Below are 17,403 nucleotides of genomic sequence, written 5' to 3'. Positions count from 1 at the left end.
GTTCTGCCTGACCATTGGAAGTCTACGGTCATTTTTTTTGTTTTTTCCCATGCATTTTACAGTAGTTATGCCAGGCGCTGCAAACCCACGAGCAAACTTGCCGAGGGCAACCAGAACTTTGCTGTCTGGCAAGAAAAATGAATTGATTCTTGTCCATTAACCCTAACTAGGCCGGGGGTGGGGGCCTCCGAGGCCCCCCCCCTCGACGTTTCGCGCGATGTATCGCTAACGCGAAAAGCTAACTCCGCGACGTTTCACGACTTTTTTCTTTCAAGTCTCCCGCATCTTTTGACACCAAATTTGCGATGCGCGGGCGCACGGTTCCGAAGTTGTGCATAAATATGTATGTGCATGTCAGACCAAAAATTGCTCAAAAATGTGAATTCATGTACAATTTCAATGCAAACTGTGCTTACAGGCAAATTTCATAAAAGCATGATTATTTTAGGGTTTTATTGATTAAAATCAATTAATAACATATTTTCTTGTTCGGAACAATGTCGCGGACACGTTTTATCAAAAAAAAAAAGAAAAACATTAAGTCGGAAAAACAAAGAAATACATAAGAAATTCAAAAAACAATAAAATACTTAAGAAATTTTTTCACATGGCACAATTTTTTTCTCTTATATTTGCTCAGGACACTAAAAAGAATATTTACACAACAAACGTGCCCATTTTGAGCTTTACTTAGTGATTTATACCAAATTGTCTGATTTCATGCATCATTATGCATAAATTAGCATAATTAAGCATTAATTGATACTTTTTTTTTAAATTTAATTTCATAGTACTTTATACTACATCATAGGCAATGTGTGTGCGAATTTTTGTCGCGATCGCGCGGTCGCCGGCGGAGATCTGGAGGGGGGGCCTGGGAGGCCTCCCCCGGCTCCCGGCCTAGTTAGGGTTAAATGTAAACTTGGTCCAAATGCTTATGCGAGCAAACTTGGGGACGGGGAATATATTTTTTTTTAATGATTTGCAGTATGCGTTATTGGTAGAATGACATACTTATTTTTTAAAGAAATCCCACAAAATAATATGATTGCAATATTAATTAGCTTTTGTGTGTTTTTTGTATACCAGCTACACAAAAAAAAAATGATATCAAAATAAATGATTAATATCATAATGAATACAGCTCCCTTTTGAGGCATTCTGTTATGTTGATATCATGTTGACTACACTTTAGTCAAATGTGTCTGACTGGCTTTGATAGTCTATGACACATTTTATAATGATACCGGTAATCAAAATTGTTATTTCATGATAAAAGGGTCCATTATGCAGGTACAATTGTGTACTACAATATTGATTAGTTCACTATCATAAATCATTAATTAAGTAATGTCTCGGCCAATATCTGCTTGTGATTATTCCATCACATGAGTACACAGATTACAATTTTTACATTTGCATAAAAAAGATGGACAAAAGTCAAAACCTCCACCTGGCAATATACTGTACCATTATACATCTGCACTAAGAATCTAGAAGTGCTTTCACTTGAAAACAGTCCCCCAAAGGGATCATATGATGTGAATGCAACCTCAGAGAAAAGGTTTTAGAATCCATAGCCTCAGGTGCAACACTGGCATGTACATTCCTCAAGCTTTGAGACTTGAGAAGTTCTGGAAGTACACTCAACCTTGCCTAAGTCGAATCTATTTGGACCGAAGAAATAGCTTTGACTTATAGAAAATTCAACTTATGAGGGATTAAAATCAATAGAATATAGAGAGAAGAGGACTCGAAAAGACCTTCGACTTAGGCGATTATTCGACTTGTGCGAGGTCGACTTATAAGCAAGGTTGACTGTTATGACCAAAAAGAAATAGATAAATAATAAATGCTTGCGAGAATTTCTCCCTCCTGATGTCGATCATAACATTGATGATGAACAATTGCACTCTTCTCACTTTTCTATCATATTACTAGTGGTATCTTGCAGCTGCGACCATAGCGGCCTCCAACTTTCACAGTATTCCTGTCATTTGATTACTTGCAACAACTCGGGACATCTGCAAATATTTGTTATCAACCATTCAGCGGCCACAGTGATCCTGTTTATCTCTGAATGGAATATCCCTGCCAAAGTATGGGACTTTGAATGAGGAAGATACACGGGTCACCTTTGTGTCTGTTTAATTCTAGATCCAAGAAAAAAGGGAAAAGTTTGTCATCTAACAATCCTGACATACCATCACAACGGTGACATCATAGGGAAGTATGTATTGTCATATCAAAATGAATTCTCAGCTACATGTGACAAAATTTTCTATCTCCTTACCCCCCCCCCCACCAAAAAAAAAGAAACCTTGATTGCAGGAGGATGTAAGAATTAACACAAAAAAAATAAAACAAAATAAGCATAATCAAAATGTCTAGGTTTTGGCAAAGATATCCTATCAATGACGAGACAAGATATCTTGTAGTCCCACATACAGCATTTCGTTGAGGGCGCTGTGTGCATCGCATGTGAACCCCAATCACCATCATGAAGGCTGACCCTAGAGAATGACGCACTGGCTCTCTGCACTCTGCTCAGCCGGCAGCTGGGGCATCTCTCGCAAGACCTGTTCCCCCCGCCGGTAGCTGGTGGTGCGTTCCTTGCTAGGGGTCAACGGGTAGATCTCGTGGTGATCTTGGTCGTCTGCAGCGAGCGCCGTCTGGTAGAGGGTCGAGTCGGGGTCGTCGCTCCCGGTCGTCGTCTGGTTGCTGCATGCATCCTCATAGAATGTCTCCTCCGTCTTCTTTAGACGTGTGGGAAAAATCACATGAAAGGAGACATTTTGGCTTTATCTTAAACAGATCATGGAATACAGAATCAGAACTTGTATGACAGAAACTACTTCTGCTGTTATTAAGGATATCTAAAATCATTGTATTCCCAATTTGTCTTCAGCAGTGTCATACAGAGAAAAAGACATGTCTTATAAACAAGAGTCTTATGAAACAAAAATAATGCAAAGTTCTGCTTAAATTATGCCTCATCCTCTTGGGATAATTCAAAAGTATTCACAAGAAGAGTCCTGCAGGTTAACTTTGTGTGACCTTCAATGACCTTTGACTTTTGTTTGTGGCCTTGGATAGGCCTTGGACAGCAGCATGACACAAAGATCTGGTTTAAAAACAGAAAAACAAACAACGGTATAGTCAATAGATTGTAGGATGGCAGTGTTGAGACTAGAGAGGGCTCCCTCCAGGTTACCTACCAGTGCCTTCCTATGGGACTTATCCAGTGGGCGGGGTCCACGGTGTTGAAGCCTCCTCACTTTTCTCTTTGGGAGCTGAGGCGGCAGGGAGCGTGGGCGCAGCAACGCCCTCCTCAGCCGGGGCGGGGCCTCCGGCTGCGGGGTCGTATGACGTCCCAGGGGCCGCCTCCTACTGATTCGCTGCGTGCTGGGTGGCTGAGTGGGCATGGTGGGTGCCTTAAGGCCACGCCTACTTGCCCTCTGGTGAAAAAAAAAAGAAAAAGAAATGCAGATTATACAATGTATTGTTATTGTAACAGTTCATTCTTCTGCAGAAGTGATCTACAATATAAAGCCTCAATATTACACAACGCTTTCAATACAACTAGAAACTAAGTGCTTCATCAGAGCCAATACAGCATGGGAGCCGATGTATACGAATGAATTGGCATACAGTGTACATGTCAATAGCTGGATTTCCAGGCTGCACAGTGCACTAAAGGCGAAAAACAAAGATAGTTTCTGGTATTCAAAGCCACTACGCTGATTTCCGAGTTTTTCGCTTGACATCTTCTTTCAAGATGAGAAATTATGATATTTCTTAATTAAATAATGTCAGCTGTACATAATACTGGTACATGTCATATACATGTACATCAAATTTAGACAATTAAGGAGCACTTTAGGTTGAAAACTATTTTCATTTTCCTGCAATTGACATTCATAGTACCATAATACAATTTGTGAAAATAGTACTTCCATGAAATCTGCAGCATTTCTGACAAAAGAAAAAAAGCACAATACTGAAAAAAAAAAAGGAGTAACAGCTGAAATCTCTAAAATGACCTTCGTGGTAAATTCTTTGAGCAACTGCAGCAAGCAGGAATGTTCTTCTGACTTGCTCTACAAGCAGCTCTTCCCTCCGAGGCCAAACGAGGGCGCACTTACCTTTCTCGTGTCCTCCTTCAGAATGTCTTTTCTCATGGGGTACAACATGTCCTTCATGGTGGGCGAGGCTGAGACCCCTTCCTGCAGCGTCAAAAGGGTAACCATTTAGATAACGGGAGAATAATAAGATGCGTCTGTTCTATAACTTCAGCATCTTACAAACACAACGCACTCTTTAAAATTTCCTTTACACCTCTCCTTAACCTCACAGACGAACAACAGTAAGTATGAACACATATACATCAGTATATTAAGGAATGGCTTGCACGACGACTAGGCTGAGACCCCTTTCTGGAGTGTCAAAAGATTAAGCAATTAGATAATGGGAGAATAATGAGATGCTTACTTTGGACTCCAGCACAATGAGAAGTATCATCACTATAAATATAAAGCCACAGCATTGTTCTGAAGAAAACAACTTTTTTGACAGAAGCTCAATTCGCCCTGAATTTTGAATAGCATGGAACAGCAAACCTGAAACACATTTGTATGAATAGGGCAAGGATGCCAACCAGTATACACAGTGAGTATTGCCATATTCGGAGGTCAGAAAAGATGTATTTTTGGTGGAAAAATAAAACAGTATTTTTACAACTTTCCTGCAGTAGACGTGTGCTATGATACATTTTCAGGGGAAAGAAAAAGCATTTGCCTTGAAATTTTTCCTTGAAATGCAGTATTTTGGGGATAAACAAGCACAAAAATAAAACCACAACAACACAAAATATTGCCAACGAGTAACAATAATCATCTCTGATCAGGGGAAAAAAAAAATGGAATTTCTGAATTGTACTTTTTTTTCTTGCAAAGTAAAAGTGACCATAACACAACAGGTAAATTGTTTTACAGAAATTTTTGTCAGTCATTCAATTCTTAAACTCTTTCATCGCAAACCAACCTCCTCTGACATCTGCTTCCGGCGCAGGCCACGGAGCCGCATGCTGGAGCGGAAAGGGGTGCGTCCCGCGTCCCTGGTGAAGGCCTCCTCCTGCTGCCGCAGGGCGGAGGGGGTGCGGAGGGAGGCGCGGTTGCGGCGGTGCGTATTGATGGCGCCCTGCAGGTGGTCGATCCAGGAGAGGGCGTCATCATTGTTTGTGGAGTAAAGGAGGAGGTGGTCATCGTTGAAGGAGAGCTGGGGACCACAGAGAAATGTAGATAAAAATTTGAATTGAAAATACAAAATGAAATAGAGGTGGCAAAGAGACAGTGTTGACAGTCATACAAATTACTTTTAAGGTTATCTGATATTATGATGGCATAAAAATATAGGCTGCATACAATTGATGTTAAATCATCTACCAATATTGCATAATGTTTGGTTCACACATGAAGGAAGAAGGCTTGTCATGGAAGACTTTTTCTTGCCACAAGTTTAACTCCCTGAAGAACTCTTGCTCTATGAGCACTCAAGGTTCAACACTACTAGTTTCAGGCACTGTGTAGTAGCTGTTGGGAATGAAACAAGTCATGATTTTAGTTCATAAAACTCCTGCAAGCTCATTCATATCAGAAATGTCCCAACGAGTAACAGAGGAGACATATTTTCCGGCAGAAATTGAAACAGTGCTACCCCCCCCCCCCCTCCAAAAAGAAACACAAAATGTTCTACCTCTTTTTATTTCAAGCCACACATTCAATAAATGTACATTAAGCTAAAACAATTGGTAAGCATTGCTGGTGCTTTGATAGATTTGAAGAAACTTGTGGTGGACAGATAACGAACTGACGATGTTGCGTTTGGCTGCATGAAACTGAGCAAAATGCTATGTAACAAGCTGTTCTTCCTCACAGCAAGTGGCTACACAGGTAGTGCATGGAATCCTGTGAGTGCTGATGACTTAACTCTCATTGACGGTGAGATAATGTGCCAATGCCAGCTAGGCCTTTGAATACCGACTTCGCATTCTACGACGACGTACCTTGAAGAGTGCTCCGGCGCCCTCTATCCGCTGCTCGCCGAACACCAGGTCCACCTTGCAGTCCTGCAGCTGGATCACCCCGGAGACTGTGTAGGGTTTGGCCAGCAGAGGGCGCTCCAGGCTGGTGTTGTGCTTGGCGTAGATCAGGATGTCCGAGAAGAGGAAGAACATGCGCTCATGGGAGCCCGACCCGTTTTTGGTGACCTGCAGCAGCAGTTTGAAATACATAGGACCGGTACCATTACACATCATTCACACACTCGTTGACTTAAATCATTCATGTAATTACCTACACCAAGGAGCTTATCATCACTGGGGCGACAAGACCTCGTATCTGAAATTTTGGTGACAATGACTTTTTTGGATTAATGGTCAAAGAATCAATTAAGTGATGTCCTGTCAAAATCTTAGCTGTTTTACCCAAAAGAAATGAAGCCACCATGACATGTCAAAGGAAAGGCTCTCCCATTTGATACAGTGCTTTGGCTACCATGTTTTTTTGCTCTCCTGAACATTTGACATTTTGTAGATACAAGGTCTTGTCGCCCCAGTGACGTTATGTTTTTGCCACCATTGGTTTGCTTGTTTGTTTGTTAGTTTGTCTGTGTGCAATACAATTCAAAAAGTTGTGAATGGATTTGGATGAAACTTGCAGGAAAAGTCGATAATGACTCAAGGAACAGATGATTAAATTTGGATAGTGATCCCAGAATTTTTATGAATTTTTAAATCTCTTTACCGGTATACTCTATTGATTTCAATCACTCATAAAACTGTCAAGTCGCTCATAAACTGACGAAGCTATTTCTTCAGTCCAAATAGATTTGACCTAGGCGAGGTTGACTGTACTCTGGTCACATGATTTGTATGTATTTCCACTCTTCTTGAATTCACAGTGGTGATTTAGAATTTACTGAGAAATACCTGGTGAATGAATGTTAATGACGTACCTTCATAAGAGGGCCCTCTTTGATGAACTTTCGGCCCGGGAGGAGCAGTTTTGGTGCCCGCCCACCGAGCGACTTCTGGATGTCCAGCATCTTCTGGAAGTTCTCGTGCTCGCGGATGTATTCATTGATGCCTTGCGTTACCATGGAGATGTTATTGAGTGCATCTGGAATCATACAGAAATGACAATAAAGTGACAGGTTTGAATCTGTGGAAAATTCTGAAAATAATATACTTACTTTTGTGGTTTTTTAGTTCTTTTGCATGTGTGCTAGTGTCGAGTACTTCATGCAAACATAAAAAATGTTCAAATAGTTCACCAACAAATCTTCGAAGATGTTACAGCATGGGCACAATCTTTATGAAGGATATGGTTTTGTATGTTTTTCTGTCTATCTATACCCATCCTAACAGGCCAGCCTGCATGATTCAAAATGCCTTCATCTTATTTCTTTTGCAATAAAAGGAACCAAGTTACAATAATTTCAAGTGAAGGCAGCTCTTACAGATGTCTAACTTGTCGCACAAATCATGCCTGTTATCTCGCTCCACTTAATAGAAAAGGTGAAAATGCACAGAATGAACATATCTGAAGTCATCAGCTTCCCTTCTTTCCCTGACCTAGTAGAATTCTACACATGCCTGAATTTTAGGACCAAAGAGAGGTTGGTAACGGCAGATAATAAAAGAAACCTCAGTTGGTTGCCATTTTTCTTAGGGTATGTCTGACTTCTAACATAAATCATATGTATATGAAAAGTATGAAATGAGAGCAATTTAAAAGTATTTCATCATGGAAATGTCAGCGATTAAACACATTCACTTGGCTTAGTTACTAGCATGTACATGTTAATTCCATGCATGGAGCAAGGAAGCGGCTGCTATGGGAAGCGGAACTGAATGCAACCGAGAGTTGCTCTCGATGATAACCACAGGAATTGGAAGTGTATGCAGAGACGGTTGCTACGGGGCGTGTCCCCTCGCCTACCTTTCAGTTTCTCGTAGTCCGTGTGACTCTGTTGGGTGTGGTCGAGGAGTTGCTTGAGTAAGAGTTTGTACCTGTGTGTGTGCACATAAGGAAAGAGTTTTCCATGATTACCTGCTTCATGCATGGCACTTTCTACTGGTCACCACTACACTAGAAATTACAGACATTGTGTAGTAGCAAGAATAATTCAGATAACTCTTCCCCTTTCAGACAGTAGAAGAATCTCTCTTGTAATCATGATTCTCTTAGAAGAATCTTGATTGTAATCAAAATATTGATGTTCTTGGTTTGTTCCCTTGACAGATGTACCTAGAGTAGACACCAAAACTAGAAACATCACTGATGGGGAGTAACATGAACGCTTCTCAGTATTGTCTTGTAATGGGTAATGTGTCAAAGTCTCTTTCAAGTGCTTCTAAAGATCTTAGGAAGTTCTCTACTTAACAGATTTTTTGGGGGGAGTAATATTATCACCAAGGCAACACGTTCTTCCTACACATGAAGCAAAAATTGTGTGCAGTATTTCAGTGGAATCATAACATTTTATTGTTTGTGTTTGTTTGTTTGTTTGCTTTTTACATGGCCACTAAAAAAAAACAATGAATGCGTTAACCCTAATCAGGCTGGGGGGGCGGAATAAGCCCCCCCCCCCTCGACGTTTCGCGCAATATCTTCGCAGCGCGATAAGCTCCCGCCGCGATGTTTCATGACTTTTTTCTTTTAAGTATCGCGCAACTTTTGAGACCAAAAGTGTTGCGCCCACGCGTACCGTTTTGACGCGACGCCCGTTCGAAAAAAATTTGACAACCCCAAAATTGCTCCAAAATGTGATTTTGTGTACAAATCCAATGCAAATTGTGTTTTTTCAATTAATTCACATAAAAATTCATATCTTGACTTAGAATGGACGAAATTAATTCATTTTAGCATAATAAAGCTTCAAAAAATGTCTGTGAAAAATTTTGGCCAAAAAACAAACAAAAACAAAAGGTCGAAAAACAGAGAAATACATAAGAAATTCAAAAAACAATCAAATACATAAGATATTAATTTCGATACAGATTTTTTTCTATCCTATGTCTCAGGAGAATGATACAAGAAACATTTTAAAAAAGAAACAAGGAAAAGTAATAATTACGCAGTGCGTAGCATATGTCCCCGCCGGAAGAAGCATTTTGTAGCAAAATGTACAATATAGGTAAAAAATCAAGGTCAAAGGTCAAAGAAGTCAAAGGTCAAAATTCTGTGTAGAAGTTTTAAAGCCCTCACCTAGTGCCATCACATAAACCAAATAGAATCGAAATCGGGTTAGAAATTATGGCGAAGGAGTAGCATTTTGTAGCAAAATGTACAATACAGGTCAAAAATCAAGGTCAAAGGTCAAAGAAGTCAAAGGTCAAAATTCTGCGTAGAAGTTTTGAAGCCCTCACCTAGAGCCATCACATAAAGCAAACGGAATCGAAATCTGGTTAGAAATGGCAGAGTAGCATTTTGTAGCCAACGTACAATATAGGTAAAAAATCAAGGTCAAAGGTCAAAGAAGTCAAAGGTCAAAATTCTGTGTACAAGTTTTGAAGTCCTCACCTAGTGCCATCACATAAAGCAAACAGAATCGAAATCGGGTTAGAAATGGCGAAGGAGTAGCATTTTGTAGCAAAATGTACAATATAGGTCAAAAATCAAGGTCAAAGGTCAAAGAAGTCAAAGGTCAAAATTCTGTGTAGAAGTTTTGAAGCCCTCACCTAGTGCCATCACATAAAGCAAACGGAATCAAAATCGGGTTAGAAATGGCGAAGGAGTAGCATTTTGTAGCAAAATGTACAATATAGGTCAAAGGTCAAGGTCAAAGGTCACAACTGAATTTCTGTGTAGAAGTTTCAAAGCTCCTATGTAGTGCTATCATATAAAGCAAACAGAATCAAAATTGGCTCATAAATGACAGAGAAGTAGCAAATTGAACATTTTGATCACACACGGACGCACAGACAGACAGACAGACAGACGGACGGACGGACGCACGGACACACACACGTACGGAGCCCGTTTGATAGTCCCCTGCTCGAACTCATTCGGCGGGGACAATTAGCTTAATTAGAGCATTAATAAGTGATTTAGAGCCCAAAACTGATTTTTTACGCATAAATTACAATAATTAATTAATATAAAATATAAGAACAATTTTTCGGAGAAAGCAATCATACATTTTGATAGTATACGTCGCGGGCGTTGCGTGTGCCGATTTTCGGCACAGTCACGGGTTAAATAGGCGAGATCTGAAGGGGGGACGGAATCTGCCCCCCCCCCCCCCCCCAGATATAGCATAGCCAAAAAAGCCCAGCCTGATTAGGGTTAAGGTAAAACAAAAAAACAAAAAAACAGTTTTTAGAAAGGCTTAAAAATTCATCTTCCAGCATTTAAAACTTGCTTGCAGTGTACTGAAAACTTGTCTGGCTGATGTGGTTTACCAGGATAATGAGTTGTTCTGGAGCACTCCGAGATCAAAACTGTAAAATAATTTTGATTGTAGTACACAAATCTTATTTCTGAAGCGCCCTCCCTGTTCAGTAGTGGGTAGGTAGAATGTTACATGAAGATCGACAATGACCTAGCAATGGCATTTCCTGACAAGATGTATGCAATTCACTCTCATGCGGAAGATCGATATATGTTTCTATGGCCCGATTTGTTTATCACAGCATTATTCCACACACTCTTATGCATTACGTGTCTATTGTAGAGCAAAAACTCAAAGTAAATTGTACCTAGGCACCCGCTGTATGGGTGTGATGAGTAGTGCATGCAGGCTGAGACTCCGGCACTCGGGCTTGCTTTCCTGCTCTCTCAGGAATCGGTTGAAGTCCGACGTCTTGGTCTCCCACTCCTGAGAGAGGGTGGAAACAATAAGAGGGGTTGTACAGCAACAAACTGGCATCAAGACACATGCTCATTACTCCATTTATGCCATGCTTAGTTGCAAAAAAAAAAAACTTAGATTGGAGTAAATGATAACAGTGGTGGCCTGATGCTAGCTCGATTGGTCTAAACATGCTCAGGCGGCTTCACAGCACCATGCATCCTTTCAGCAAAGAAAGGTAGAAGGAGGAGGAGGGGGAAGAAGAGGAGGGGAAGAAGAAAAAGTAGAAAACCATGCAGACACTAAATTCAATCGCTGATCCGTCCATCCATCTATCCATCTATTTACATGTATCTACCTTATATCTCTGTCTCTATTAAAGTAACTACAAACAAACGTATAACAACAATAACAACTAATAGATTCATAGGCTGGAATTCATGAAGGGAGACTGAATTTACACCATGGTTTATGCAAATTTCTTCAGGGTAAATGTGCGCACAGCTAGATCACACATGCCATCACACATCCCATAATGATCGCGCACTGATAGTTGCTAGTCAAAAGGTACATGTACAATGTATTTTGTGCTTGTTTCAGTCCACAGATTAAATTCAAACCATGGATTTGATTTAAACCACCTTTGTGAAATGGGACCATAAAATCCCAAATCTGGCAGGCAGCTCGAGAGCAGACCCTCCCTCCAATTACCTGCAGTAAATCCATGGCCTTCTCAAAGTTGTTGGCATAGGTGGAGTAGAGCTTAATGTACGGAGCCAGCTGGAGGAACGCCTCCCCGATGCTCATCTCCTCCATGTGGGCGAGGAGTTCTTTGTTGATTGCCTGGATGGCCGTCAGGTCGCCGAACATGATCCGCACGTCGTTCTCCGGCACGATCCGCAGCCGCTGCAGTGGTCTCATGAAGTACTGGTCGGGAAAGAAAGAGTGAAAAAAAGTACAATGTGTGGGCCAAGGTAGTATTAATGAATGATTGAGATAGGATTACTTTTACCTTTCCTGCAATAAACATGTGTGGTAAACAAGTTTGGCATCTGTGCTGGCTGCATGCCTCTCAAAACAGCACCAGAAAAATCCCACGCCTGACTACATTTTATTCTTACCCTTGCATGAGCTTTGCTGTAACACTGCAGGAAAATCACAATTTATGTCAGTGCCTCCCACAAGCCATCAGTATTCGCCCCCCCCCCCCCCCCCATGGCTACACACAAGAAATGCACGAGCTACCAGGGTTACACTCTGTCACAGACAGACGTATGTAGTTACATGCAGCAAGACCACCAAGTCCGTCACACATCTCCATGACAGTATCAAAAGTTTGCTTCCAACTCTCAATTTTTTGTTGTAGTGCGAATAGAAAGCTCAGACACTGCAATGTTTAATGTCGCTAATTCCTTCCCAACGAGAATGGGCCCGTGGATCAAGCATCTGAGCTGGCTGAGGAGACGCCAGGGAAAAGAGTGCCGAGTAGACTCACTGTGATGACGATGTCGAGTTGCTCCAGGTAGCGGCGCTCCGACGCAAAGATCTCCGTCACGATCTTCTCCCTCTTGCGCTCCATCTTGTCTCCGCGGGCGAAACGCTCCTGCAGGAATCGCTCCAAGTCTTGCTTGATCGCCTCCTTGCTCCCGCGCCAACTGAGCGACTTCCTCACTTTAAAAAAATACAGAAAAGAAAGCAAAAGTGGTGTTTAAAACTCTTACAAATAAGCAAAATATATATCAGATTTCATGCACACATCCCCCGATGGGTTTGCAATGGTTCGAAGAAAATTTGATTACAGGAATGGTACAGGCAAGATATAATTCATTTCAAAAGTTTATTCTTCTGATTCTTCAGACACAAAGCTTATTATAAATTACTGGAGATTGACAGTACAAGAGAAAGTGGTGCTTTTACAGTCCACTATATAGGACACCATATCACGGGTTATACCAGTACTGACGTAAAAAAAAAAGGCTATTCCGTCATTTTGCTCAATACCCGCCAGGGTGATCCATGAATTAGAATAATTTGGATCGAAGATCAGTTAGAGGGATGGTACAGTATTGGTGGAAATGAGAATCATGGGTTTTTAACTTTCTGCAAGATACCAAGAAAACACTTATGAAGTAGTACAGAGCATACCATTTTAAGAGGAATTTAAAGTTTATTTGATGAAAATCGGGTTGGGAATAACTGAAACATCAAAAAACAAAGTAAAACATTTGAATCGCTCTGTTTTGGATATCTCATCCACTTCAAAACCAATTTTCATCAAACAAACGTCGAATTCCTCATGGAATTACATGCTCTTTCATATTTGATAAGAGGTTTCTCATTATCTCACAAAAAAATGTTAGAAACCCGAAATTAGGTCTTAACCAAAACTATACGGTCCCTTTGATATGCATACTTCACTCAAAATAACTTGGCATTTTTAAAATCTTTTCTAATTGCTTGCAGGTTTTTAAAAGTTGACCAGTCCCATTTCATCTTTCTCGAAATAAAAGATGTACAGTAGAATTCAAAGTTGCCAATTCAGTGAGGATATAATGATTAACTCCTACAGCAGAAATACCTCTAACGGGATTTGATATGGGTTGTTAAAAAAATACACTGTACGACAAACGGGTAGGGTACCATGGTATACACTCTAGATGGGTCACACTTCTCAATTACAGGCCCAATTTGGTTCTACAATCTTTTTCGAGGTCAAGGAAGATTAAGTATGAATCTTTTCTTTCTTTCTGTTTTTTCAATTGTATTTTTGGCCGACATTGCAGCCCAACCGAGAGAGCTTCGTGATCTACTCATTGGTTGAGAAGCCGGGGTCTAGATAATCATGGAAAACCTTACCCTTCTTTTTCCTGGCCGCGACTGAATTCTTTCTCTTGGTCCCCGGTGATGACATTGATATTGTAGATTGACCTGGAAAAAAAAAAAATGAAAGTGTGTTTCAGTTTTGAGTAATAGAGTATCGGGATCTACTCCAATTTATCACACTTTTGTAAATGACAAAATGACATAATTCTGAGGTTAGTCACAATGCACGTTATATGAATGATTTTAAGCATGATGCCGTCAGCCAGCAGCCATTGTTATTGATTAAAACAAAATTTCAGTACAGAGCACATGATATTGAATAGAATGCAAGGTTGTTGAGATTTTGTTTATATATAATATATCCTCTTTGAGGAAACCATGAGCAACATGAGTTTAATATCACTAGACCACTAATGTTTGGCAGACCATCTTTACAATGCAGCTCACTAGGAAGAAAGTTTAAACCAGTCTATGGCACTAGAGAACAGAATTCAGTTGAAGAGACACCACAAGCATACAATTATGTAACATTTGACCAAAAAAAAAAAATAAAATAAAATAAAATAAAAATCTGCCTAGAAAGTATAGTGTCTGTCCGGAGGAGTCTTCCATTTTCTATTTTTTATCAGCTTTCCTCCGTAGACAATGAATGAAATGCAACATTTGACTGAAAGATCGGTCTGTATCTTGTCGTCAGGGATTGTTCCGCGGAGACTGCGTCTGGCTTCACAGATCTCCTCCCCGAGGCCGGAGGAGAGCGATAACGTCAAAAAAATAAAAGACTCCTCTGGACTGGACAGACGGATCTTTCTGTCTACCCCCATACATCATACATGTCCCAACGCAACGTCAGATAAGAAGCCCAACGTGCAGAGACGGATACCATCGGTCTAAGTTGTGTTTAAGTAATAGTACTATTCCATTATTAATGAAAGTCAAGTCGTAGAAAGATTAAGTTAGCGTTGTTGTACCCTATCCCAACTCTTTCTGTAACGTCAGTTAACAGTTGATTAAACTTAACGTTATTTTTTTTAAATAAAAGGGAAAATATATTCGGTACAAATGTGAGATGGTTAGCATGGTTATTAGTCCGAAGCCCCTGTCCTGTCACAACATTAATTCAAAGCACACTCACTCAATGAACCAATATCAGCACACATGTGTTAGTTCACTTTAATAGTATTGGCATGGAAAGTGAGTGACGTTATCCCAAATCATACCAAAGTCTGCAAAGAGGTTTAAGAGAATCTATGGAGTATGGTAATCACTAATGTTAGTTATAGGGCCTAACGTCATTGACCGACAAGTATGTCTAAGGCGATAAACTTCTGACTCTAGTTCTCATTTAATGACATTAGCTGGGTCAGTTGTTCGCTTCTTAGACAGACACCATTGATCACGCTATTGCGTATGTGCTCCATACAATCACTAGGCCTATATCGGTACACTTGCGTTTATTGACAAGAGTACATGTACTATCTACTAATAAGTTGTTCGCGAGCGCTACATTTAACTTCGTAATATTGTGAATGAGCATTTGGCCTGCCGTAGACGTTTGTGTGGTCATTTTTCAAATGAAGGCGGCGATGAATTGGAGAGCGCTGCAAAGAAGTGGAGAAAACAACCAGAAAACAGGAGGAAAGAGTGGAAGAGGCGAGTCAAAATGTTTACTGATTAATCCTGTATATACTGTATTTTTTCCAGATTGGTTGGAAAACCAAGCTGGAAAAAATAATAATAACACTAACAGTTAACGTTTAGGCCTAACCATTTTTACGCGGGGCGAACTGGGTCAAAGTTCAGAAGCGTGTTCGCACAATGCAAGACTGCCGCACCTAGCGGCCTGATCCGACTAAGCGCCAGCGTGTTCGCACAATGCAAGACTGCCGCACCTAGCGGCCTGATCCGACTAGTCGGATCAGGCCGCTAGGTGCGGCAGTCTTGCATTGTGCGAACACGCTGGCGCTTAGTTGACCGACAAGTCAGTCCGGGACTAGTCGGATCAGGCCGCTAAGTGCGGCAGTCTTGCATTGTGCGAACACGCTGGCGCCCATGTTTTGATGGGCGCTCTGCATCAGTTGATTAAAACTCGATTTTTGAAAAAAAAACAGACAGGATTTTTTCTTCTTTTCATCATGGATAGTGGACATGTGTGTGTAACAAAAAATCACCGTGCAAAGTTGCGACAATTTATACGTCAGAGTGAGATGAATAGAAGTGAATAGGGGGCCTCATGAGGTGTTCCCCCCCCCCCCCCCCCCGGGCCTCATGAGGCGTGGGGGCGGTCCTCATGAGGCGGGGCAGTCCTCGTACGCGGGAGCGGTCCTCATGAGCGGGTTTCCCGGACTGACTTGTCGGTCAACTAACGTTGCACGGCCTTGCTGAAAAGCAGCTTCAAAACTGATAGCAGGCTTTTTACCGTGTTGAAATAAATAAATCAAATCGAATCAAAACGTCACAGCTACTATTGACTAGCCACTGCACTACTTATCTACATGTCCTACGCGCACACTGAATGTCTTGATCAACACGTTGTCGTTGATCACACGTCTTGCGTGTGGATGTGAGTCAGCACAGATCATGGCACTGCACTCGTTGTTAGCGAATTCACCCTTCCCATCGTCACATCAAAAACTCACAAACAGCAAACATTTACACGCACATACCTCCGATTTTCACGAAATCGTCAAATGACAGGTGATTATATATGGCTACACTTTTAATACGGCTGTTAGAGTGTTACCAAAGAATGTTGCGCGTCTTCTCTCGCTCAGAAGTCGTGACACTCCGATGTCCCCGACATTTTCTTGTTTTGAATTTACCGGCGTGACGTCATCACGTGCTTCGAGGACGTGTTTTGATTGGGTGATAAATCTCAAGGCATTTATCGGTGTACTAGTACCTGTACACGAGTAAGTGAGTGAGTGAGTGAATAAATGAAAGAATGAATGAATGAATGAATGAATGAATGAATGAATGAATGAATGAATGAATGAATGAATGAGTGAATGAATGAATGAATGAATGAATAAATGAATGAATGAATGAATGAAAGAATGAAAGAATGAATGAATGAATGAATGAATGAATGAATGAAGTACAATATGGGGGAAATTCAGTTACCAGGGGGATAAATTAAAACGAACATTCTCCCCAGTCTACATGTCTGATTTTGCAGTGATAATCCAACGTGCTTTATTGCAAATTTTGTTTTACGATTTTTCTATGTTAAATGTTGGTCTTGGTTCACTCCAACAAAATTAATGATGGAGAAGTCTCTTAATTCTTTGATAACTAGAATTTCTTCGCCATTATTCCCTATAAAAAAAAATGACGAAGTGTTCATATTGCATTTTATCATTGATTACATTTCAGAATAGACAAAATGAAATGGCCAACTGTATTTGTAAAAAAAAAATAAAATGAATAAGAGGCAGATGGAAAACAGCACAAAAGTACATTGTACCAGAGGGATAGGCCTATAACAACTGGTAAGCAATACAAGTTGCAGCTGTAAATGTAGAGATGTAACGTGACTATAACAGACAAAGGAAACATTTTGTCGACTAATATTTCTTTGTTTTGTTTATTTTTTTTCTGGTGAGTTAGGTTTGCTTGCAATAACCATTCACTGTCAACCAACTTCACCACCCCCCCTTTCTCTTCCCCTTTCTCTCTCTCTCTCTCTCTCTCTCTCTCTCTATATATATATATATATATATATTT

General features: G+C 40.6%; 1 protein-coding gene across 1 annotated transcript; it reads right to left on the bottom strand.

Annotated features, from left to right (window-relative positions):
* Positions 1-2,513: 2,513 nt before the first annotated feature.
* On the bottom strand, positions 2,514-16,479 carry LOC139711987 (rho guanine nucleotide exchange factor 39-like). The gene is made up of 13 exons (XM_071623830.1): positions 16,421-16,479; positions 13,711-13,782; positions 12,350-12,525; positions 11,566-11,781; positions 10,763-10,881; positions 8,001-8,071; positions 7,015-7,178; positions 6,065-6,268; positions 5,044-5,277; positions 4,888-4,896; positions 4,132-4,226; positions 3,219-3,450; positions 2,514-2,756 (listed from the first exon to the last, which is right to left on the bottom strand). The coding sequence occupies exons 2-13, from the start codon at positions 13,763-13,765 to the stop codon at positions 2,514-2,516; spliced, it is 1,818 nt and encodes a 605-aa protein (XP_071479931.1). The 5' UTR covers positions 13,766-13,782; positions 16,421-16,479.
* Between the last annotated feature and the right edge of the window lie 924 nt (positions 16,480-17,403).

This window comes from Diadema antillarum, unplaced genomic scaffold (genome assembly GCF_040938485.1).
Source record: "Diadema antillarum isolate AM-2024a unplaced genomic scaffold, OU_Dant_1.0 seq00001745_RagTag, whole genome shotgun sequence".
In the NCBI taxonomy this organism is placed as follows: Eukaryota; Metazoa; Echinodermata; class Echinoidea; order Diadematoida; family Diadematidae; genus Diadema; species Diadema antillarum.
This window is presented reverse-complemented; position numbering and strand designations above follow the sequence as displayed.